The 26,202-nt window shown below is 29.8% G+C and overlaps 2 protein-coding genes across 3 annotated transcripts; one reads left to right on the top strand and one right to left on the bottom strand.

The window, feature by feature from the left end:
- The first annotated feature begins 1,031 nt into the window (after nt 1-1,031).
- LOC132939557 (cytochrome P450 4C1-like) lies at nt 1,032-16,081 on the top strand. 2 transcript variants are annotated; one of them, XM_061006796.1, is made up of 13 exons: nt 1,053-1,213; nt 4,766-4,971; nt 5,085-5,194; nt 7,818-7,908; nt 12,873-13,061; nt 13,128-13,197; nt 13,280-13,406; nt 13,478-13,559; nt 13,670-13,767; nt 13,883-13,951; nt 15,113-15,281; nt 15,342-15,527; nt 15,610-16,081. In XM_061006796.1, the coding sequence occupies exons 1-12, from the start codon at nt 1,191-1,193 to the stop codon at nt 15,431-15,433; spliced, it is 1,326 nt and encodes a 441-aa protein (XP_060862779.1). In that variant the 5' UTR covers nt 1,053-1,190; the 3' UTR covers nt 15,434-15,527; nt 15,610-16,081. The 2 variants fall into 2 exon arrangements, with proteins under 2 accessions (XP_060862778.1, XP_060862779.1); XM_061006795.1 differs by lacking the exons at nt 4,766-4,971; nt 5,085-5,194; nt 7,818-7,908; ... (7 more) ...; nt 15,342-15,527; nt 15,610-16,081 and adding an exon at nt 1,287-3,537 and having other exon boundaries at nt 1,032-1,213.
- A 3,272-nt stretch (nt 16,082-19,353) lies between these two features.
- LOC132938914 (uncharacterized) lies at nt 19,354-23,799 on the bottom strand. The gene is made up of 5 exons (XM_061005901.1): nt 23,778-23,799; nt 23,207-23,544; nt 22,432-23,123; nt 19,545-19,699; nt 19,354-19,475 (listed from the first exon to the last, which is right to left on the bottom strand). The coding sequence occupies exons 1-5, from the start codon at nt 23,797-23,799 to the stop codon at nt 19,354-19,356; spliced, it is 1,329 nt and encodes a 442-aa protein (XP_060861884.1).
- Between the last annotated feature and the right edge of the window lie 2,403 nt (nt 23,800-26,202).

Here is a 26,202-nt window from a genome sequence, read left to right as displayed (position 1 = left end):
AAAATTTAAAACAAGATTCCACGTAAGTAGTTAATTATGTTACCAAAAAATCTAAAAAATACATAATCACAGTTTATTTTTATAGTCATTTTAATTTCAAATTTGGACGAAATTACATGTTAAAAGACCTAGAATATTTTTTTAGTTATTTTGTTATGATTGTATAATATTATAAATTATTCGTGGGTACTTGAAACTTCTTAAGTATACTATTATATATCTATGATAGTATCACGGTTTGTCGTTGATGTATAACGCGTTATAAGTACCTAATGGATATTGTGATATGATTAATTTGGAATTTATTTTAGGTACCTATTATAGGTCAATTATTTTTTTAATACCATAGATAAGTATATAATATGTCTTAAACCTAGACTGACATGCCGTCTCCGCTCAGGATCGTTTTTCTTATGCAATGATATTATATCATTGAATTCAAATTTAATACCATCTATTATACAGTGACTCACTTGTAACCTACTGTACAGTAGAGTGACATCCACTTGCCCACCTCTTTTAATTTATTTTGAATGTTATTAAGACTATAATATATCTTATTAAAAAAATTTATTTATTCATATTTTATTTAAATTAACCCTTCACTGCATGCAAGGGCACTGGTGCACTGCGTTGTTTCAATGGTTATAGTAAGCGTAATATGATTTTTATTGATAATCATTATATTGATAAATAAAATCTATAATATGATAAAGCAGTTTAGAATTGAATTTCACCGCTAGAGTGTATCACGTATTCCATATACCTAAAATAAAATCCACCGAGTAACGTTATGAAATATCCGTTATCAGTCAATGTTGTAATGTGTGTTGTGACGAAAATAAAATCGATGGGAAATCCAAAAAAATATCATCATACTTCATATCTATTATTATTTATGATTATACAAATACCAAGATAATAATTTTATATTGAATACTGTAAAATTACGTATTTTGTTCTAATGCATTGGTGCACTTCCATGCAATATAGGTACCAACAGTTATTAGTGTTATTACTACTCCCGACTCCGTCGATTTTTATATTTTTATGGAAGTATTTTTTCGAATTATTTATTATTTAAAAAATCAAAATGTGTGATAATTTAGTGAATAATGAATCAGAAATTCAACGAATTTTAAGTATACCTATTGAAAGCGACGATGAGTTTGCTGATATTGGTCTAAGTGATGACGAAAATTTTGAATTGCCCGTAAGTTACTTATAATTATTTTTATGAGGTATTAGTATTTTATTATATTTAGGATTTTTTATTTTATAATTAGGAATTATTTGAAAATGACGACCGCATTTTAAATGAAACTATAGACGATGCTGATAATATACTGAATTATCCCGTGTATTTTTCTGAAGAAAATATAACTAATTTCGGTTCTTCAACGTCACAATCCCCTATTGTCATTCAAATTCCATCAGATGTACAATCTTTGCCAACAGAATCTGTTTCACCATCTTCGTCATTTGTTTCACAAATACCTATAAGTAGAAACCGTAGATCCACAAGAAAACTAATTGCTTCTAATAATTCTAAAACAAAAAATATACCAAAAATAAAAAAGTTGGACCCGATTTGGAGAAAAGGAAATTTTTCACAGAATCTCGAGTTTATAAAATTTTTTGGGGAAAAGCCAATGCCTGACGAAATAAAAGAAATGAAATCACCTAAAGAATTTTTTTCTTATTTTTTTGATAACGAATTATTAGCACATATTGCCGAACAGTCTACACTTTATAGTACTCAACAAAATCCCGAAAAACCAAATAAAATAACGATAAACGACGTACGACATTTTTTGGGCATAATTACAATGATGTCAATCGTCCATCTACCAAATACGAGGTCATATTGGTCAGAAAATACTCATAATAAAATAATAAGAAATTGCATGAGTGTAAATGTGTTTGAAAATATTAGGCGGTATATGCATTTTAACGACAACACTTTAGATTTACCTAGAGATAATCCAAATCGTGACAGGGTTTTTAAAGTTCGGCCACTTATTGACACACTCAATAAAAAGTTTAGCTCTGTACCTATCGAAGAAAACTTATCATTAGATGAGCAATTGTGTCCAACTAAAGCTGTATCATATCTCAAACAGTATCTCCCTCTGAAGCCTCATAAATGGGGGTACAAATTATTTGTTTTATGTGGTGTTTCTGGCTACGGTTATAACTTTGAAATTTACACGGGAAATGAAAATAAGGAAGACGAACGAATTATACACAATGAACCAGATTTTGGAGCTACAGGCAACATTGTTGTGAGAATGACTAGAATGGTACCGGAAAATGTGCACCATAAGTTATTTTTCGATAATTACTACACCTCATTACCAGTTATGATATATCTAGAAAAAAAAGGCATTCACACAGTTGGCACATTTAGACGTAATCGTTTTCCAAACGTCTGTTTGACAGATGATCGTTTATTGATGAAAAAAGATCGCGGATATTCTGAAGAGTGTTTCACAGTGGTTGAAGATGTCCCTATTTCAGCTGTTGCATGGAAAGACAACAAGGTAGTACACGTATCCTCAACTTTTGTAGGTGAACTCGAAAAAAATGTAGTGAGTAGATTTGACAAAAAAAAAAAGACCACCGTTATTGTACCTAGGCCGAAAATCATTGAAGTTTACAATAAACATATGGGTGGGGTTGACCTTATGGATTCTATGATTGGGCGCTATAGAATAATAATGAGGTCTAAGAAATGGTACATGAAAATTTTTTACCATTTGGTTGATATGTCGATTGTAAACGCGTGGATTTTGTATAAAAAAGTTACAAAAAAACCAATGAAACTAGCTCAATTTCGAGAGCAATTAGCTGTGGAACTTTGTCAAACAGAAATGGAAATAAAAAAAAAAGGCAGAAAAACAAAGGAATCGTTGGAAAAACAAATGCTGGAGGAGCTTGAAAAAAGAAAAAAAAGGACACCAACTGCAATTATTCCATCAACCCATTTACGTTTGGATGGGCATCAACACAGAATACAATTTGAGAAAATTCGACGAGTATGTAAACTACCAAAATGTAAATTTCAATCATTCGCTAAGTGTACTAAATGCGATGTTTTTTTATGTTGTAATAAAGAAAGAAATTGCTTCGATTTATTTCATTATACCTAACTGAATTTGTTTTATTTTTTATTATTATTTTAGATTTTTTTTTTTTTTTTAATTTAATTTGTATTCAAAAAATATAATCATGTACTTATTTATAATTTCATTTTATAATATTGCTTTTCATCAATAAATATTATATAAATTTTAAAATTACATGATATACTAATGACGCATAGAAGTGCATACATGCATTTCAATATTTGAGACGTAATAATTATTGTTTGTCGATAGTGCATAGAAGTGCACACATGCATTTTTCAAAATTGAGTCAAATTGAGTACTTACATTTTATAACTGAATTTTTTTAATAATTTTAATGGATTCTACAGGTTGTAATCTATTAAAAAACATTTTTTTTATTATTTAATAAAAAATCATGCAGTGAAGGGTTAAGGTTTTAATTATAGTGATTATTAACCTAGGGTTTTTTACAATAAATGTATGTTTTATACAATATTATTTTATTTTAGATTCTGAGCAGAACAACGAATGTATTGATTTTACAATAATGTGTGGTTTTTTAAATTATTTTTATTTTTGTGTCTGTCACCAATGTTTGGTACAGTAAAACGCTTCGATTTTCTTCAATTCTATAAATTAATTTCTATAGATTTGTTGGGCCGAAAAGCGTGAAAAATTAATACAAGGCTTCTAATATATTATTACATCGACAGTTAAAAAATATTAAAAATACAGTCACAATTTTTTTTATAACCATTTAAAGTACGAATTTTGACAAAAGGCGTAAAAATCACGAAAATGTGTGAATTAATTTGAGTAAGAAATTCATAAACATTTTTCTTCATAGAAATCTATTTTACAAGATATTTTGATGTCATCAGCATAATGCATATAAAATAATATTAGAAACTTAAAAGTCAATAATTCCGTAGGTACCGTAGAATTGTGTGAATAGGTCCATGAATTCATGATATAGACATATTCACATACAGGCATATAGTATACTAGCTGACTCTGTGCACTTCGTTGCCAGTTAAAAATGTCAACTCTTATTATATTGTGATTCAACATTTGTTCAAATCGCTATTTAATATTCGGTGTAACGGACAATGGTGCAGTTCAAAACTTAAAGATGTTCTACTATTATATTATAATCGTAACCAATGATATCACACACTTTAAAATTTTTTTCGTCCGATTTTGTTCGTATAATAGTTTAGAAACCTTTCTTGGGGTGCCTAAAGCCCGCCACGAAAATTTTATGATAATCGGAAAAATTGTGTATGAATGCAAAAATACATACTTATGTTGATTTTTTTTATAGATAAGTATTTCAAGTTGACATTTTTTCAAAATTTTGTCAAATTGTTATTTATATAAAAAATAACGAGTTACTATATTTTGTTGTAATTTAAAAAATATTATTTATTGGGATTTAAAACGGCTTTTTACAATTATGTGAATAATAATACTACTTTTTACTTTACACAATGGAATTAGTCTAATTTTAAGCTGTTAATAACATGGACTTATATTTACACCGTTCCATGCGGTTAGGTACGTCGGCATTAACTCTTAAGTTAATAACAGCTATAGTAATACTATAAATTATAATTATTATTATATACGATAAATAATTATTTTATGATTATTAGAATGGAAAATATTATACAGTCAGTAAGAGATTTCCGATTGACAACTTCAGAGGTAATTGTTTACCAGGCAATTGTTTGTATTGTTGTCATATGGTGTCAATTTAAATGGATCCGTCGGAACTTCGAAAGTGTGGCAGCAAAAATGAAAGGACCTAAAGGGTATCCATTTATTGGCTCATCATTCGACTTCATTGGAACACCTGAACGTAAGTATAACAATGAACACTTTTATATGTAAATATTGAATGATATAATCTATTATTATACCTACCTACTATATTATGTAATCCTAACCTATACCTATATATTTTGTTTTTAGAGGTTATGGAAAAAATACTTAAAATAGACGATAAATACAGTCCAGGACCCATTAAAATATGGGTTGGCCCATATTTTGGAGTTATTGTTATCAAACCAGAGGACGTGCAAGTAATGATTTTTTGAACAGTTAGAAATAATGTACAGGGTGATTTTTTAAGCATGCGCTCATCCCCATTTTCCCCTTTAACAAGTTTATTTAATCAAGTTATAATTTTTAAAACTGTTAAGTATACCTAAAGATCATATTTTAAAATGTCTAATATTTTTTTAACTACTTTCTGATAGTTTTTGTAATACATAATATGAAGAACAGTTAGATTTCAGCGTAGAATATTGGTGTATTATACTATTATTATTAGAAATCAACATACCTAAGTAGATACTATAAAAACAAAAACCGATCTTAACGCAACATTTATCAATATAACGTATGTTTTTAAAAAAATAAAATAATTATTAATAACAACTTTTATAATGAACTGTCTAAATATTTAGTATGTTATACTATATTTAATTAGTACATAGTGAACAGGGTGTATCTGATGTCATTATTTTTTTTTAACGATTATGGATCAATGACATAGAATTTCGTTAAAACGAAAAAATAAAGTGTTTCTTTATTTTTAACAGGCAATTTTTTTATAACAATTTCAAAATTTTTAAACACGCAGGTGTACCAATAGCAAAACCAGTTTTATTTTTTCAAATGGTAACTACTATATTTTTAATGGATTCTGGTAAAGCTTTTTTTTCTGAAAATTTTGATAGTCAAATCATCAATTTTGGTTCGCTTGTATTAACTATGGTCCTCTAAAATTTAGTAAAGTACCTATGCATTCATTATAATTGAAATAATTGCATGCAGCTATAGGTTTAATTTAAAAGAGCTAAATAATTTTTTCTTATAACTACCTTTTTATAAACTTAAGTAGTTTAATCAGTAATCTAATGACACTCTCAAAAAAAAAAAAAAAACAAACAAAATTTTTGGCAAACATAGCTTATTATTTTTATTTTAACATACAATCATCAAAATCAGTATTATTATTTTAATTTGTTATTATAGGTAATCGTAAATCGTAATTAGTTACTTCACAGTTACTTTTCTTACAATATCATAAATAAATTTGGATTCTTTATTAGGTGGTTAAAGTAATAATGGTATATTGGTAAATGGTATTCGATTGTTGACATTAATGTCTTAGGTATGTACTATGTACCTATTGGGGTTAAAAAAAATTGTGTAATGAAAAAAGTGCAATGGTGTTTTGTGGTGCTCTTTTCGTAGTGGGATAAACTTGAAATTTGAACCATATAGGTTCCCTATATTGGTAGGTATTGCATGCAAAGTATGAATTTAAGAGTTGAAATCCATAACTCTCCTTATTTTTTAGTTTTGGACATTTACATTTTATTTCGTATTTTTCCTATCTTACTTTTCGTACAATAGCATTAATTTGGATTCTTTTTTAGGTGGCTAAGGAGTAAGTACTGAGGTAATACCTAATGGTATCTGATTCTTGTTATAATAATATTGGAAATCTGTAATTAACTCAGATTAAAAGTATGCCTAAGTTAGGTATAAACCTATATTGATATTGACTATTAATCTAAATATCTTGCAAATAGTTTATTTTAAATCACGATTATTAAATAATTTTTAAAGAATTTCAACTGCTAAATTCATATTTTGCATGCGATACCTACCAATATAGGGAACTTATGGTTCAAATTTCAAGTTATAAAAGTTAGTTATAAGAAAAAATTATTTAGCTCTTGTAAATTAAACCTATATCAATTATTTCAATTAAAAGTATTAACTATTAATGCATATTTTACTAAAATTTAGAGGACCATAGTTAATAAACTAGTGAATCAAAATTGATGATTTGACTATCAACATTTTCAGAAAAAAAAGCTTTATCAGAATCCGTTAAAAATATAGTAGTTACCATTTGAAAAAATAAAGTTGATTTTGCTATTGGTACACCTGTATGTTTAAAAATTTTGAAATTATTATAAAAAAATTGCCCGTTAAAAATAAAGATACACATCTTTTTTCGTTTTAACGAAATTCTATGTCATCGATCCATAATCGTTTAAAACCCCCGCGTACAATGACATAAAATACACCCTATAACATTAGATTACATTTTTTTAAGAGAACAAAAGATCGATAATTTAGAAATTACATTTGACATAAGTTATTCATAAACTTAACTCGATAATTTAAAAGTTAATTGGGGAAAAATATTGACTTAATTCAGTTTAAAAAAGTTAATCTACTTATTTTAATAAATTAGTATGTGGATCATATAATGACTAAAAAGTGACTGCGTTCTTTCTAAATAGACGATTTTATTGGACTTTTAGTATGCAGGTATATAATAGTGTATAAAGGGTGATTAACTAAGCATGCTCACCCCTGTCTTAAGCTTTATTTATGAATTTCTTCAAATTCTTGAATATTTTTATACTACATAATCAGTGTCTTGTAGAGATACAAACGTGTATTTCTCAAATTCATATATCCTTTTTTTATTACAAATTATTTAGCGGATTATTTTCTTGGAAATTCTGATGTATCAAAATTAAAATTCTAATGAGTAGTTTACTAGTTTCTGAGTTATTAAAATGTTTATTGTTTATTTTATGTGTCCTTTCTAAATATAATATTTATAATACATAATATGTTTAATCTATACTTTGTATAAAATTTAATTTGTTTTAGGCCGTGTTGAATAATTCAAAGGCTCTGCAGAAAGATCGTTTTTACGATTTCATTAAGAATATTTTCGGAGAAGGGTTGTTAACTGCCCCTGGTATGTATGGAATAAATTATTGATAACTTGCACGAATTGTATAATAAATTATAAGTTAAGTTATAGACATCGTATAATTATATAAGTTGATAACTATAGACAAAAATTTCTGTTTTTTCAAAGCAAAAAAAAAAGGTGGAAAAGTTGGTACCGGTCTGATATATACAGTAATGGTCGAGCTCGTCGTTGTAATGGATGTATTATATTTAAATTCAAATTATAAATCATTGCATACAAAAACGATTCTAAGCGGAGACGTTCTGTCTCTAAGCATAATACTTGTATAAATATTCAAATTTAATAGTTAAAATTAATAAAAAACTTATTTTTGATAGGGATAGAAAACTTATTGGGAATTTTCTATTAAAGTTTAAAATGTTAGGTATGGAAAGAAAAACTTTTATGAATTTCTAACTGAAATAGTATATTGTGTGGCAAGGGCAGGAAGTGAGCTATTTCAGTCGCGGGTGCCGCATTTCGCCCAAGACTGAAATTGCCTTCCCGCACGAGCCACACATACTATTTTTTGTCACGCCTCTGGCATTCATCGATGACCCCATCGATAACGGCAAAGGTAATGCAGGGATCTATGCAACAACTAGATTATAATTATACGACAACAATATATTTCATAAAAGAAACGATTTGGTTTTATTTATTTTAAGCGTCACGCATGGAGGTAATATATAATATGATTATGAGATGTAACCAAAAGTTTATAATTTGTCAGGAATCGACGACCGTGGTATATAGATTTCAGTTACTGTCTGTGCAGGGTATACGCACGTAGCGCGTGAAATGTGCTGCAGCACTTTTGGGGATTTCCACTTTACCGCCCGCTGGACGGAAAAAGGACGCTTTCCAACGCTTCAACCGCTATCGAAAACCAAACTTTCGGTGCAGGCGTGACAAAAAATAAATTACAACATTTTTCATGACTATAAATACCTCAAAAAAGAGTCAAAATAATTTGAAAATTTTACAATGTATGGAAACTGGCTATTTTAACAAATTTCAAATGTTTACGGGTATTTGCTTTTGATTTACAACAAAATATTAAAAATTGATGGCTGAAAATTCGTTAATTTACCGGTGAAAATTCAGTATCGTAAAAATGTTAATTTCAAACGCTTATAAAAAATTAATGTTACTTTCCGGTAAACTTTTATTTTTTGCTTTAGGTAGAAAAATGTTTGGGGAATCTTCTATTAATATTTATAATGTTAGCTATGAAAATAAAAACTTTTATAAATTTCTAAATGAAAAATGATTTGAATATTTTTGAAATTTGGCAACATGTAAATTTTAAATTCATATAAAAATATTCGTGCCTATGTATCTTTAATATTTTTGAACTTCCATTAATGAAACTTATAAGGAACCTTACATTAAATTTTCAAGCTTTTTTACCAAGTAAAAACATTTTTATCGAGAATAATTTTAAAAACATTTACAAAATTCAAAAATTTGTTAAAGCTTAATTACATCAAACCATTATAATATTTCGAAAATGTTACCATATAGGTATAGGAAAATGGTAGTATGAATATTTGGTGAAAATTGCAAGTATCTACGGTTGTTATAGTTTTTGAATTATACCAAAAAAATAAAAACGATTTCTTGAATAATTGGTTTTGCGTAAAAACTACTACTTTTTTTCTTTTTTTTTGATGCTTTCGAAAATTACTCGACATTTTTAATTTTTACCTCTCAAAGGTACCAACTAAATTATCTTTTCTGTCAAAAAAGATGTCGGTGTCGAAAATTGGAGCATTTTTACTACCACAAATGTTCATGACAACCAGAAAAAAAAATACAAATCATTGTAAATACAATACATTTTTTCACCCCGCGGTTGAGAATCTAAAAATAAGATTAGAAAACTCACTTTATTCAGAAGAATTTATCCATGGTTTTAAAAATAATAATATAATATAGTAATATCGATATGGTGAGATTGTATGTATTCTACTATTCTGTGGTAAGATGCCATACATGGAATGCCACGAAGTTCCAAAGTCGCATGGAGGGAAGTGATTGATGCCATTAGCACGGGATCGGTATTTTTATATTTGTTTTCAGTTTTTTAACAGTAATTTCATTATAGTTATTCAAACTATTCATCATAGTTGATTAATATACTATTTATTTTATAATTATTCCAACTATTGTTTTATGGTTATTCTAACTACATTGATCCAACTAATTTAATTTAGTACTCGCAACAATACAATTATTGTGACACTAAATTAACCTAAGGTTATGGTTGGCGTTGGCCTAACCATTTAAACAGTTGTATCAATTACTATTTTTGTCCGTGATAACTTTCATCAACTGGTAAATGGTTGCTAGTAATGTTGGCTATTTTACATGAGTTGATCTACCATATCTTTTTTTTTTCAATAAATACAATAACTACCACATGGAAAAAACAAAACTGTTGTTTGTACTATAAAAATAGTAGGATTGACTGTGCATTATTATTGCTATAGGGATAGCTATAAGATTAATCAGATTTACTAAAATATTATAGTAAAGTTATTATAGTTATTCGAACTGAAATATGCAATTTTAACTATATTTTTTTAGTTGATTCAAACATTAAAAACTACCTACATAAACTATAAAATATAGTAAACCTAACCATAACTAATAACTATATTTATATAGTAATAATAAGTAAATCATTTTAGTTATTTTACCTATTAAATAATTATATTTACTACAATTTGTTTAACTATAATACTATAGTAATTTTTTTTGCCGTGCATTAGACATTCTCAATGCAAATAAAATATTTATTGAAAGGACTAGGTATTTTGCTGATCTCGCTTGGATAATTTTTTGAAGCACACCATCGATTTTGTCGAAAATAATTGCTTGTTCTTTTATAGGGAAACCGTCGTAATTGCAGCCGCGTAGGTTTGTTCATTTGATATCATATTTCTGTGCTGTTGGATAGATTAGGGGTTGGGTTTATCCATATTATTGAATGTTAGGTTATCTGTAAAATTAATTTTCGTTTCGTATGTGTTGAGTGTTGACTGGTAGAACGTCAAAAGGAAACCGGTCACTCATTTTTACTCGTTGAACGGTAGTTTAAACCGAATAACAAATTTAATTCTAATACCTAAATATTTTCATACCTACTTATCATATGAAATTCAGTTGCATAAATAAAAAGGTGGATAAGTGGATGTCGCTCTGCTGTACAGTAGGTTACAAGTGGGTCACTGTAATGGATGGTGTTAAATTTGAATTCAATGATATAATATCATTGTATAAGAAAAACGATTCTGAGCGAAAACGGTCAGTCAGCCTATGATATTACCAAGTATATTTGATGATATTATTGTGAATAAAGTAATTTATAAATAACCTATTTACGTGGAGCCTTGTTTTCAATTTTCAATCCTTAACTATAAAAGTTGAACATTTTATAAATTTTTAACTACAAAATAATTATTAAATTATAAATTTGATAAATTCTGTCCAAATTTGATCTTTAAATGCTTATAAAAAAAAACTGTGCCTATGTATTTTCAATATTTTTCAACTGCTATTGTAAAAATATATCAGGAGTCTTGTATTAAATTTTTACACTTTTTGGCCCAACAGATAAAACTTTATTGATATTTATAGAAAAAAAAACTAAAAAAATTGAAAACTGAAAATGCCCGTAAACAGCTCAAAAAGTGTCAAAATATTTTCAAAATTGTATGGTGTATAGGAAATGCTAATATAAACATTCAGTGAAATTTTCATGTATCTACAGTTATTCGTTTTTGAATTACAAGAAAATAAGGAAATCGGTACATGAGAAATCGAGTGAATATCTAATGTTGTAAAAATATGAATTTAAAACGCTCATAAAAATTTAATTTGACTTTCTTGTAGAAATTTTTTTTTTGATAAAGTTAGACAAACTTATGAGGAATCTTGTATTAGATTTTAAAATCTTAGATTTAAAAAGAAAATTTTTTATGAATTTCTAACTCAAAATAATTTGCAAATTTTCGTGATTTTTCCGTATTTTTTCAAGATTTGAACTTTAAACGTGTATAAAAAAAAACTGTGACTAAGGATTTTTAATTTTTTTCATCTGCCTTTGAAACAGTAACCTAGGAGCCTTCTATTAAATTTTCAAGCTTTTTTACCCAACAAATAAAATTTTATTGATATTTATAGAAAAAAAATTTAAAAAAACTGAAAACTGACAATGTCCGTAAACAGTTCAAAAAAAGTCAAATTATTTTCAAAATTGTATTGTGTATAGAAAATGCAAATATAAACAACCAGTGAAAATGTCATGCATCTACGGTCATTTGTTTTAGAGTTACACCAATAACCAAAATCGATTTTGTTAAAAATCGATTTTGCGTAAAAATTCCCGTTTTTCCTTAATTTTTCTTTTGTTTTTCACATCGCTTTTGAAAACTACTGGGAAATTAAAATTTTGACCTCCCCAATGCACCAACGATATTCACTTTCCCATCGAACAAGATACTGAAGTCGAAAATCGAAGCATTATTTCGACTACTTATCGTGTACACAGACACAAAAATAAAAAAAAAAATAAAAAAAAAAATAAAAAAAAAATAAAAAAAAAAACACACATCATTGTAAAATCAATACATTCATCGTTTCACTCAGAATCTAAAATGAAAATGAACGCAATATGTATTAAATAAATATGGAACAAAAACCTAAATATGACTTCCAGTGGACTTTTTATTCTACAAAAAGTTATAGGCAAACAAAACAAAGAATACATTATTAATAGATACACACTTTGTAAATCCTCACACTTAAAATCTACCACTTATTATAGGTAGGTATTCAAAATTATGAAAATATTAAAATAAGTTTATGAGAATTTATTATTTAATATAACATAGGTTTATATATATATATATACATTATACATTGTAAATACAATTAATTTAAATATTAATTTTATTCAGTTCATAAATGGCGAAAACATCGTCGTCTTATTACACCCTCGTTCAACGCCTCTCTTCTAAATCAGTTTTTCCCAGTATTTAACGAGAAAAACAAAATTCTCATTAGGAATCTTAAGAAAGAATTAGGTAAAACGACGCCATTTGATCTCTGGGACTACATCGCACCAACAACTCTAAATTTAATTTGTCGTGAGTATTTTATGATATAAAAATATTTAAATACTTAACTTTGTTGAAACCATAATTTTATTTAAGAAACCGCAATGGGCTATAATCTTGACACTCAATCAGAATATGGAACTGAATTTGAGAACGCAATGATAAAGTAAAAAAAACCATAACTGTCTTAAATAATATATAATATAATTTGATACCTATATATATTTTTTTAAATAATATACTTATAGAGCTTCAGAACTGGATTCCTTTAGGATGAAAACCCCGTGGCTGTACTTAAGCTTTATGTTTAAACTATATCTTAAGCTTAAGGGACATTCCGATGTATTTAATACGTTATACAAATTACCATTAAAAGTATGTCTTCTATATTGCATATTTTACCAAATTAGGCATAGTAGGAACAATGATCTATTTTTAATTTTTAGATGATCCAGGAAAAAAAAGAAGCCTTTGCACAGAAGAATATATTAAACAAACCAAGTGTCATTGATGTTACAGACAATGAAAGTGAGTAATTTCACCATTGCAAATATGCATAAATATACAATATACGTCATTCAAAATTAAAACAAAAATGTGTACCTAATGTACTTAAATGTATATTGTTTATTATTTAGGAAAAATATTTTTGGACACATTATTTGAACTGAACGAAGCTGGAGCTAACTTCTCTGATGATGATATTAAGGATGAAGTTGTGACCATGATGATAGGCGTAAGTATAAATATACGTAGATACCTAACCTAGCCTAAACTACTCGTGAAGAAAAATTAGTGCAATATATTTATTTCAATCATTATATGATACTAATATGTGAATTAAATCATAGGGTAGTGAAACCAGTGCTATTACAATCTGTTTCAGTCTTTTAATGTTGGCCATTCACCCAGACATCCAAGTAAGTAATTGTATTTACTAAAATGTTATATCAAATATCAATCTCATAGCGTTACTCCATTATTATAACTTTCGGATTCAGAACTTTATCCACTAAAAACAATGAAATATATTGTGAACACACATTACAAGTCTTACACATGTACTAAAAAAAATGTTAAATAAGCAATTATTGTTTATACAATATATATTTATTATATGGGAATAAACTTCAAAAATATACATAAGTCATTATTAAAAAAGTATAATAATATGTGAAATTACCTATACATTTTGTTTTTAATTTTTATAATAATTATAATAATTATATAAACTGTATTTTTGATTTAACTTAAATTAATATTAATATCATTTTTTTTAGGTAGGTACCAACCAGAAATGCACAGTAAAAAATACTTGATTATATTTTTTTAAACTTAATTTTATTAATAATTGAAATATATTTTATTTTTTTGATTTATTAACAAATTATGCATTAATATACCTGTATAAAATCTTTGGATATGCAAAATTAATTAAATTCAATAAAATATGTAAAATATGAAATAAAATTGTTGGATTTAAGCTGTAGGCCTGTAGATATGTATTATGAAACAAATGTTTGACAAATCTGATATGTAATATGCAGTTTCCTAAGAAATATACACTTATAACGATATAAGTAGGTATCACCTAAACCCATCGCATTTACCCTTTTAAAAATTCTTACTAGGGTACCAATACTTACAAAGTGTATATTTAAACATCAACAACGAATTAACCAGCGATAAATTTTTCTGACGACCAATAAATTCAACGATTTATTTTTAAATACATAATTTGATGTAATTTAATTACATTTTTTTAACTGATCCTTGACATTGGACTCTACATATCTATATAGTTATAGTCAGTCGACTAACCGCGCACGCAACTCGACTCTGTCTCAAAAAAACCACCACGCAATTCTACCTAAAAATGATTTTTGCGTGCAATTATTGGGAAATACTGGAAAATATATTGTAAATTTTTGGTGTTTCTTTATAATAACGAACTCTAGTCTCTGGCACAGCTTATTGGCTTTAGAGATAATAGTTTAATACAACTATTGTTGTTACTACTGTATTAATTCTGTGTCACTTATTGTTGGAATAAAGATATTATTATTATATTAAAATTTTAGGATAAAGTTTACGACGAGATTTATGAAGTATTTCATGATGACGATGAAACAATTACTATAGAAGACACTAGTAAACTTGTATATCTGGAACAAGTGTTAAAGGAAACACTTCGATTATTCCCTGTATTACCTTTGGTATTTAGAAAACTTCAAGACGATGTTAAAATTGGTGAGTGAATATTGTTAAAACTGCAAGTTAAATAGTTATAATAAAATAGTTATATTTTAGCTTCAGACGATCTCGTACTACCAAAAGGAACGACGTGTATCATATCTATATTAGGCACTCATCATTTTTCTGAATCGTATCCAAACCCATAGACATTTAACCCAGAAAATTTCAATCCTGAAAATATTGCTAATCGCCATAAGTACAGCTTTATAGCTTTTAGTGGCGGTCCAAGGGGTTGCATAGGTAAGAACAATATGATCTATAAGATCAGTAAAATCGTGTTATTTATTATGTACATACTTATACTAATAAATAAATAATTCAGGATCTAAGTATGCAATGATGTCAATGAAAGTTGCGATGTCTACGTTCTTGCGGAACTATAGCGTACACACACACTACACATTCGATGATATCAAATTAAAAATAGATTTATTATTGAGAAGTGCTAATGGATATCCCGTCACTATCCAACAAAGAGATAGAAGACCTACATATATACGAAATAAGAAATTGTAGGTTTCTACAGGATTATGCGTGTGATTATTTTATATAATATGTATTATGTATAATATACGTAATAACGTATTGTTAGTACTATTTTTTATAAATATATTGTTTATATATATTATTTGTTTTGTATAACAAAACCGTATACCTCCATTATTAAACTATTTGTACCTAATATATGAACTCACTTATTTTGTTTAATATGTACCTAATATTGTATAATTATTTTTTTTTCATCATATTGATGTATAATAAAAATAATATTAATATTTATTAATGAAAATGAATTCCAGAAATATATTTCTTATATATTTAAATATTTTGGTCCGTCACAACGTGTTTTCATTTATCTATTAGATACAACGATATAGAGATTATAAGGTGATACCCATAGACTTATAAACTAATGGACAGCGCGTAGAGAGAGAAACCAGGGGTACGATATAGAGTGAGCATAGTTTTTTTTAGTTTTATATTTAGAATATATGTTGTGTACCAGAAATATAATAGGTTATAGCCCCCTTATATAAATTCATCTCGCTACGCCTATATACGTATTGTCAATTTAATAGGTATTTATAATATATTTTCAAAGTAAATATTCTAATCTTCTTTTCTTCGTGACAATAAACTCGTCAATAACAGCCGATAGATTATCCATAAATTGTCTATTTATTTCCCTTTCTATGGATAACAACGTCAGGTCATTTAGTCTAGGAATTTTTATATTTAATCTGAAGTTATTTTTCATTCTTAGATATACAACCGATACAGGAATTACCATAAAAAATTCATTACCTACCTATTTTTTTTAATTCTTCAAATCAAACTTGATGACTCTGTACTTGATTCGACAATTTAGAAAGACCAGTTTGAGTTTGAGAAACCGATAGACGAGGAGAAAATGACGACAAAAATAACAAAAAACGGCATTTAGGATTTAGCATAACTGAATATTCCAACCAAGGATCTACATACCAACTACTTTGAAAACATCGATGTTTTCCAGATATAACTGTACGAAGAAAACTAAAATAACAGGCTGCACAGCCTTTTCGTCACAAGTTGAACTTAATTTTAAAAAGTTCATCTGAATTTGTTTGTTTTGAATCTGATTTCACTGATTCAACTACTGTAGTAGTCTGAGTAGATATATACAATGCTTAAACAATTTGGATATTTAGCGATCCAAAACACTTGAAACAGTTTTAGTGACATAATTTGATTTTAATTTATTAAGGCCCAGTCGTGATGTAAGACGGATGTATGGGTATCCAACCCCAACGTAACTAACGTAGCGAACATGGCGTTCATAAATCTATGCGGTCATTTTGCATTTACGTTGTCAATATAGAAAACTATTTTTTCGTTTGTATGTAGCATATCGGGCGTACCTCTGTGTGGCCTTAGCATAATACTGTTGTAAATACGTGTATAAGTATCTGTGAATATATTATTTATTTTTTTGTTAGAGAAAATCAGGGTAGACCCCTTCCTACCTACCAGGCCTACCTACTGGCTACGCTCCTGGACCGTTATGCGGGCTCCTTCGCTACTTTATGTTCTTTCTTTCTCAGTTATATATGGTTATATGATCGCCCAACATTGATGGCAGGGCTGAATGGAATGCACTGTCCATTAGTTTATAGGTCTATGATCAATCCACCTCGGTGACACCGCTTGTACACCACGGTTGTAGATATACTATAAGTATACTGGTCGCACAACTCTATGAAATAAATGGACCCTCTCGTAATGTCATTATCATAGAATGAAGAACTAATGAGCGGGCCCCTTACTGTGTGATATTTTTGAATTATAAATTATGAACCATGTGAATTATGAACCACTGCAGTCTGTACAAGTACAGGAAATATATATATCTTTACCTTTCTCTTTACTAGAAGTCTAGAATCTAGTTCTACCGCGGGGAGCATAGACCTAAAAACTAACGTCTATGACGGGGAGCCTTATTGCAAAACATAGTACATACTGAATGGTCCATGGTCCATGTGTTATAAGCAGTGGCATATTTAGGGGGGAAATTGCCCCGGGCAGCACTTATTGTGGGGCAGCAAATTTTTAAATTATTATCATTGGACAATATTCCATAAATATTTATATTGATTTTAACTATGATTTTCATGCAAGAATACCCTATATACCGTCACACAGTTTTTTCAAGAAATATTAATTTTTAATATGTTAACTATTTTATAAATAGATAAAAATTAAATGAATACATTTTACAATTTGCTTTGATTATTTTGTTATCACAGGCACTCCATAGATTTTTACACTGCATGTTATTATTACCATAACACATGTCGACATGTGTTGTAAGTTTTTATGGGTGAGAAAAATTGCCACTATAGGAAACTGGGGGTAGGGGAAGAGTGCATTAAAAAAAATGTATACCCAGGGCAGCAAAATCCTAAATACGCCACTGGTTATAAGCAATTAAATATATGAATTAGGAGTTGTGTAACCACTAACCAGTAAATCTAGGACTGTGTTGTACTCACAATATAAGATAAGAATATATATAGAATACTATCTTAAATTGTGCTTGCACCTAATCCGGTCCTGGACGATTGGTAGTACAAATATCTCGTACAGGTGCCCCCCCCATTCGCACAAAGGCTGGTTTTTATAGGACCATGAAAGGAAAAAAAACAACTAATTCTTAAAAAAAAATTCTTAATTAATGAAAAACAGAAGTCCAAACTAAACTTGTCTACGGCTTTTAGTTAGCGGGTTATAGTCATTTAAAGTTAGCGCGTGACGTCATAGAATCTAATCTTGCTGCGGATGCAGCATAGCTCCACGTACGTCGCGCGTCGTACATATTATTATTTCGCATAATATTTATTACATATTATTATTTTGGGTTTGATATTTTTGTGTACAAAAATAATTACGTGCTACATAATATTTATTTTATTTTTAGTTCTTACTGATAAAACGGGTTTTTGCCGTTTTCTTCTAGGATTGGATTAGTATTTATTATTTTAGTATTGTTCTGTGTTTCTTTGAGTGTACTTGAAAATAAATTACGATTGTGGTTGACTAACCTAACCTAACCTAACCTAACCTAACCTCACCATATCAATTTGAACAAACGAAATCGGATTTCTGCGATGACTATATGATTCTTTTAATACTAACCATAATGAATTTAGCCAATGCTTTGATAGATCATTGCTTCAAATAAATAATTGGTGTGATTGTCAAAAATAAAGAACGATATTTTGTGGAACAGATACATTTTCACAGATATTCATAGGTTCTAAGATATTTTCTTTTGACAATTCTTCAATCTTATTCATAATTTGTTTCCGCCAATCTGTCTTTGATCGTTCGTAAGTATTTTAGATTCTGAGCGAAGCGATGAATGTATTGATTTTACAATGATGTGTTTTATTTTTATTTTTGTGTGTGTCATCACCTTATGGATAGGTTGGATATTAGTTTCAATAATATTATAAATTTAAAACAAAATCAGTTATACCTATTTTTTAGTTGTACTATGACTATCTAGGTATGTATAATAATTATTTTAGGGGCTTACACATTTGTCGGTAGCATCAGTATTTGTTTCATTATCCATAACACACTGTATACCTTTATCGTTCTTATTTTCGACATTTGAATTAATCAGATGCTCTTCACTATTTTGTTCTTGACAATTATTCATTCATATAATATTAGTTGATGTTGATGGTTGTAATTTTACTTTTTTTGGTGTACTGGTTCTGGGTAATTGTCTTCTTACAGTTTTCGGCGTAATTTTCTCGTCGTCAAAACGTACAGTAGGAACAGCATCAACATTTAAACGTATTCGAATATTTTCATTTGGCATCAACTGTTTTCGGAGCAAATCAGATTGATTCATATCTTCAGTTCTAAAATGTTTAGAACATATTCTAGTACCTGAAGAAGGTACAAAATGCTTTCTTTTACAAAAAAATACCCACTTTTTAAATGTACCATGATGTTTATCTTTTCTTGGGAAAGAGAAAAATTGTACATTTTTGCCAGAATATGACGAACAACCATAAACACAACAGTCATATTTTTAATTTTTGTTAATTTTTGATATTTATTGTTACACTTTTATAATTTTTTATAGAGCATACATTTATACAACACTACAAATAAAAGAAAAACGAAAACGACAAAACAAACGAAAACGTTTTTAAAAACGAAACTACTTTATAAAACACGTCGCGACGACCATTATCATAGTTCACGTAGTACTGATTTATAAAATAATAAATAATCTGAACGACTGAATTATCATGATTGCGTGTTACCGAAAAATAATATTTATAACATTGGTCTGAGAGTGGGAACTGGGAATATCATTTATCAACGATTACTGCAATAATTGAGTATAGACTGTTGAACAGTATCATATTTTGTGACTATGCCACTATAATTATTGTTATAGTTAATTATATAATATTATAACATATATTATTATAACATTAAGTTAAACAGAAAATTATGAACGTTAAAAATATCTCTAAGACCAAACCCGGTATATTGAATATTACATTCATAATAATGGGTAAACAAAGTTGAAGACGTAATATTTACATGTAAATAAACGCCAGGAGAATAGATTCTATGACGTCACACGTCAACTTCAAATGCCTGTACATCGCCAACGAAAAGTCGTAAACATTTTTAGTTTGGACCATTATTTTTTTAAAACAGAGTACTATATTTTTTGAGTATAAAATAAATTTAAATTTTTCCCTTTCATGGTCCTTTATTTTGTAAAATATTACAAATAATATAGGTATGTCTAAACATTTTTGTTGATTTTGATACTATTACTTAAAAATTAAAAATAGTTACCAAGTAAGAATTATTTTTAAGTAATTATTCTATTCAATATACCACGGGGAATATATGTTTGATCCAAACCTCAAGAGATTGATTATCCTAAAGTAAACTTAAATATTTTTATAACTTAATTGTAATTTTTTTATTAATTATCACTTCTATAACTTTATAACAGTGGCGTTATTAAGGGAGGGGGGGGTCAAGGTGTGCATTTTCAAAGCAACCCTATATTCTTGCCGTTTAACCATTTTAGATTCTGAGCGGAGCGATGAATGTATTGATTTTTTAATAATGTGGAAGATGTGGAAGATGTGGCAGATATTGTGTTACAGCCATATCGGTCCCGTGTTCTGTTTCTGACTCGGCCGACCATCGAATTTTTTTTTGGGTAAATATTTAGCGTGCAATTAGCGTGAATTGGCGTGACTGATTTTGAAATTTGCTTGGCACTAGGTCAAGTTTAAAAATGTAAACAAAGTGAGGGGGGCTGTAGAAACGTTTCTCTAAAGTTAGCAGCACAACTATGACAGACACATATGCAATACACCCAACTAACTTGTTGGACATTTTGAATACCCCCAGAAATTTCTGGTTTTTTGATGTTTAGTTTTTTTTCTACTGGGGTTTATAAATTTAACTAACCTTTTTTTTTTATTGAAATTCATATTTTTAATTTCAATTTTTTTTAGTCAGCAGCTTTTTTGTTATCTTTTTCAGATATTTATCCTAAAACTCTACTGACAGAAATAAAGTCAAACTAAGTCTGGCACCGGTGTGCAATTGCCCGGGGGCGGCAAAAATAATAATAGTAATAAGAATAACTCACAATTTGTGGAGCGCAGACTGGCCAGCTGGTCTCATTCTCATACCTATGCTATAACAATAATGTATAAAAAAAACAACACTGGCGATACGCGCCGGGTAATAATAACAATAATATAAAAAGAACAAATTATATAATAATTCGTGACGATTCGCGCCCACGATACAATACTATTTACCTACTATTAAATAGCCGGCGATTCGCGCGCACTCAATATATTATAATAATATGGCGATTTGCGCCGCGGAACTTAAAGTGATTTGAATTACAATATGTATAATAAATGGCCCTTATGGCGCACAATAATAAGATTATAATTAAATACTTGGCTATTCGAGCCTGCAACAAAAATCTGTAAAAAACAACACTTTACTGTTTTAATATAAAAAATATTATAATATGCGGTACAAAAATGCATACGTCGATACTGCTGCGAGAACGTTCGGTACGAGAGACGAGACAAAATCACGGCGGCCGTGCTAACTCTTCGCGGACCGACTCATCGGCGGCCGATCGCGAGTAATCTACATATTATATAACGTAACAGATAATACGATAGTACAAAAATAAAAACAATATAAATATGACACTGTGTGCCTGTGTTGTGTGTGTATGTATGCGTGCTCAGCTGTTCCGTTATTCATCATATGGTATACTTTAATATTTATTCTGTGGCGTGAACATCATCCCCCCCGTTGGAAATCTTGATTTTCAACTGCTAGACTATCTGCTTCTGTGGGCAATACACAAAGCTTCACGGTAGGTCAGAGGTCTCTTCATTTCATTTCCGTTGGCTGTTTTTACAGTAGCGACTCTTATCACCCCGTCGCTTCCAGGATGTATCTTGGTTACTCTGCCTAATTTCTATCGCGTCGGCGGCATACATTCCTCCTTTATTATAATGATATCGTCGACTTTCAAAGGTATGGTTTTCGTGACCCTTCGTGACTTCCCTCTCACTTGAAATTGTGGTATTGTTGCGTATATTTCCACCTTCGTAGATTACCAAGATCCTCATTTGACAAGTCCGGTTCAGGTGGAAGAGTCATCGCTCCTCCAATAAGAAAGTGAGCCGGTCTGAGTGCTTCCGCGTCGGACGGATCACTACTCATCGGAGTTATTGGTCGAGAGTTAAGGCAGGCTTCGATCTGATAGAGCAGCGTATTCAATTCACTTAGCGTTAATTTGGCCTCTCCTATCATTCGGGTCAAATGGTGTTTAGCACTTTTCACGGCGCTTTCCCATAAGCCGCCGAAATGCGGCGCTGCTGGAGGATTGAAGCGCCATTCTATTCCTTCTTGTGCCATTTCAAGACCTGCGTTAGTTATATACACCTTCAACTCTCTTTGTGCGCCAACAAAGTTCGTGCCATTATCGCTATAAATCGTATTACAACATCCTCGCCTTGACATAAACCGACGTAGAGCCGCTATAAACGCCTTGCTAGTCAAATCCTCTACCACTTCTAAATGTATTGCCCGAGTCACAAAACACATAAATACAGCTATCCACGTCTTGATGCTCACTACTCGTCGTATATCACTGCGGATCATCAACGGGCCAGCAAAGTCCACTCCAGTTACAGAAAACGGCCGCGTGCATTGAACTTTTTGTCTCGGTAACGCCGCAATGATCGGCTCGGAAAAACATGGCTTAACGCGCGTACTTGAATGCATTTTAATACACTTGAACGTGCGACTGCTCGACCTCTCAAAGGCCAATATTGCCTCCGTACCTCTGCTAAGAGCGCTTGAGGCCCACAATGTAGTTGTTCGATAAGTGTCTGCTTGAAAATAAGTTGAGTGACCTTGTGGTTAGCTGGGAGAACTATAGGATGTTTGCGAGTTTCTAAACAATCAGAGTTGTTCAACCTTCCACCGACTAAGATTAATCCGTCCTTCATGTACGGATTCAAACATTTTAGTTTACTGCGAGTGAGCAGTTCCTTGTTTTCTCTTAAAGCTCGTACTTCCTCAGGAAAGGCTTCGCATTGCACCCTTTTTAATATCCAAGATTCTGCTCGCTGCAGCTCAACTTTGGAGTTATAAGACACTCTGGATACCGATTCTTGTCCTGTAAATACTCCAAAAATCGGAGAAACCACGAATTTTTCGTTTTCCCCAATCGGAATAATACTGAAGAATTTCGTTCGAAGGACTCGTTATTAGCAATGCTAATTTTATATCTTTTTATTCGGAAAGGTCACCTTCCCTTAGGAACAATGTACCACCATCAATACGAATAACCTAAGTCAGTACGAGGTACTACCATCAGGACTAGGTACTACCATCAACTCTATGTAATACCATCAGCAACAGGTACTATCATCAGCAATAGGTACTTCAATCAGCGCTATGTACTACCATCAGAACAAGGTACTACAATCAGCAATAGGTACTGCCATCAGCTCAATGTACTAACGTCAGAACAATGTACCACCATCAATACGAATAACCAAAGTCAGTACGAGGTACTACCATCAGCACTAGGTACTACCACCAGCAACAGGTACTACCATCAGCACTAGGTACTTCCATCAGCGCTATGTACTACCATCAGCAATAAATACTACCATCAGCTATATGTACTACCATCAGTACTAGGTACTACCATCAGTACTAGGTACTACCATTAGACCATCAATACGAATAATACTCTAGGAATTTGATATCCATGATAGGCTGACCGAGGAAAGGCAGGTTATTCCAGGAATGGTTGTCTCTATGAATTTTAATCCGGTCTCTCTAAGTCCTTGGACTTATGCATAAGAATAAACATTTTGAATTACAAATAATAATGTTATTTTTTTTTAAATAATATTAAATATTGTCAAAATTTAAACACGATAATATTTGTAAAAAAAGTTTCGTTTTTTTTTTATGATTTTTATAATATTTAAACATTAAAAACGTAGTTCTTATTTTTTTTTTTGGGACTGCAAATTTTTTGAAAAAACGAGATTCTATTTTGAGTTAGATTAAATTATTCGGTGTGCAAACATCATGGACGTGTAGGTGTATAGGTGCAACCTCAATTTAATACCAATAATAGAAAATTAGTATTCATTTGAGAGGTTGAGAATAAAATTTAAAAATGTGGTATTGCAATTTGTTACAAAATATTGGCACTGGTGAATTCAATAGCTGAAAAAAGGGGGATGCTGTGTAAAGTTGTCACCCACTTCGGGATATCATATTTTCTGGACAATGAGTGGTGTTGCAGATTGGTGAAACCCAATTTACAATTATTCTGCAAAATATTGACACCGGTTTAGAGTCGATCGGACGAGTTGGTGGGGCTTACTAAATTTGGCAAAAAAGTCGCCAAAATTACAATTTTGGTTTGCGAATTCTAATATTCAATTTGCAATTAATTTAGAAAATATTAACACTGGTTTGTAGTAGCATTGACGAGTTAGTGGGGCTGACTTAATTTGGCAAAAAATTCACCAAAATTACAATTTTGATTTGCAAATTCTAAAAATAAATTTGCAATTATTTGCAATTAATCTGCAAAATATTGATACCGGTTTGGAGTCGATCGGACGAGTGGTTGGGGGCTGACTAAGTTTGGCAAAAATAATCCAAAATTACAATTTTGATTTGTAAATTCTAAAAAGCAATTTGCAATTTATTTCTTAAATATTGACATCGGTTTGGATTCAACCAGACTGATTTGGTGAGGCTGAGTGAATTTAGCCCCACCAAACAAAAATTTCTTTTAGCAACGTTCGTATCAATTTGCAAATTGCGAAACCCAATTTGCAATTAACTTGCAAAATATTGACACCGGTTTCAGGTTTGGAGTCAATCGTACGAGTTGTTGGGGCTAACTTCACTATCGTGTATTTCCCCCACGTTCTCTTCTCTTTTACTCTATATCGTACCCTTGACCTCTGTCTCTAAGCGGTGTCCATTGGTTTATGGATCTATGGTCTAATGTAGTATGATGTATTGATGTTGGTAGGTGTATGTGTGTGAGTATTTACTATTTAGTAAAGGAAAAGGTACATAATATCATTATTGTATGCACAACAAAAGTCAATAATACTAATTAATATCATAATCCCGTATAGTTTTATTTCTAAAATCTAAAGTGAATACAAATTCTAAAACCCACAACCGAATGGTATTTGGCACTTTTATTTATCATTGACTTCAGTTAACTTGCGACAGTCGTGTATGGACGTATGATAAACTATTTAATTATTCTGTAACCTGTAACCTAACCTTATTCCACCTAAATTGAAATTACATTTTTTCGTGACGTGTGTTAACATTTATCATTTAATATGGACAAAATATGACTTGTCCCACCAGGAATGACACTGAAATTAAAAATTGAATCATTTTTTCTGCCCTGATTCTAAAAGGTGAATGATTTGAATATTTCCATAATATAAATGTAGCTATAAACTAATCAACCATTTTGAAAAATTCAATGCGTAAATAATAATATAGCAAGTGAAAGTTTCTAACCATTGTCCTCTATAAATAATATTATTTTAAATATAATAACATAACCAAAATAAAAATTGTTTAAATATTAAATTTCATTGAAATTTGAACTTGAAATGACCATTAAAAAAGATTGTGCATTCTTAGGTTATTGCTGAAACACACACATGAGGAGAACTTCTTGAATTTTATTTTCGAGCTTTGGATGTTAAATTAAAATTTAATCCTTTTTTTATTAAAAACTAATTTGCAAACTTCAAGGTTTTTGTCAAAA

This window comes from Metopolophium dirhodum, chromosome 2 (genome assembly GCF_019925205.1).
Source record: "Metopolophium dirhodum isolate CAU chromosome 2, ASM1992520v1, whole genome shotgun sequence".
NCBI classification, from domain to species: domain Eukaryota; kingdom Metazoa; phylum Arthropoda; class Insecta; order Hemiptera; family Aphididae; genus Metopolophium; species Metopolophium dirhodum.
The sequence above is the reverse complement of the archived record's forward strand: the minus strand, read 5'-3'. Positions and strand labels throughout refer to the sequence as shown.

Bases quoted from the DNA above. Each gene is read 5' to 3' on its own strand.
- LOC132939557 (XM_061006795.1), top strand. From the start codon at position 1,094: ATGTGTGATAATTTAGTGAATAATGAATCAGAAATTCAACGAATTTTA. The intron at 1,214-1,286 runs GTAAGTTACTTA...TTTTATAATTAG, and splicing joins ACGAAAATTTTGAATTGCCC to GAATTATTTGAAAATGACGA.
- LOC132938914 (XM_061005901.1), bottom strand. From the start codon at position 23,799: ATGATAGTACCTGTTGCTGATG. The intron at 23,545-23,777 runs GTATTACATAGA...GAGTATTTACAG, and splicing joins GATAGTACCTGTTGCTGATG to GACAAGAATCGGTATCCAGA. The intron at 19,700-22,431 runs GTGAGAGGGAAG...TAAACATTTTAG, and splicing joins CAACAATACCACAATTTCAA to AACTGAAGATATGAATCAAT.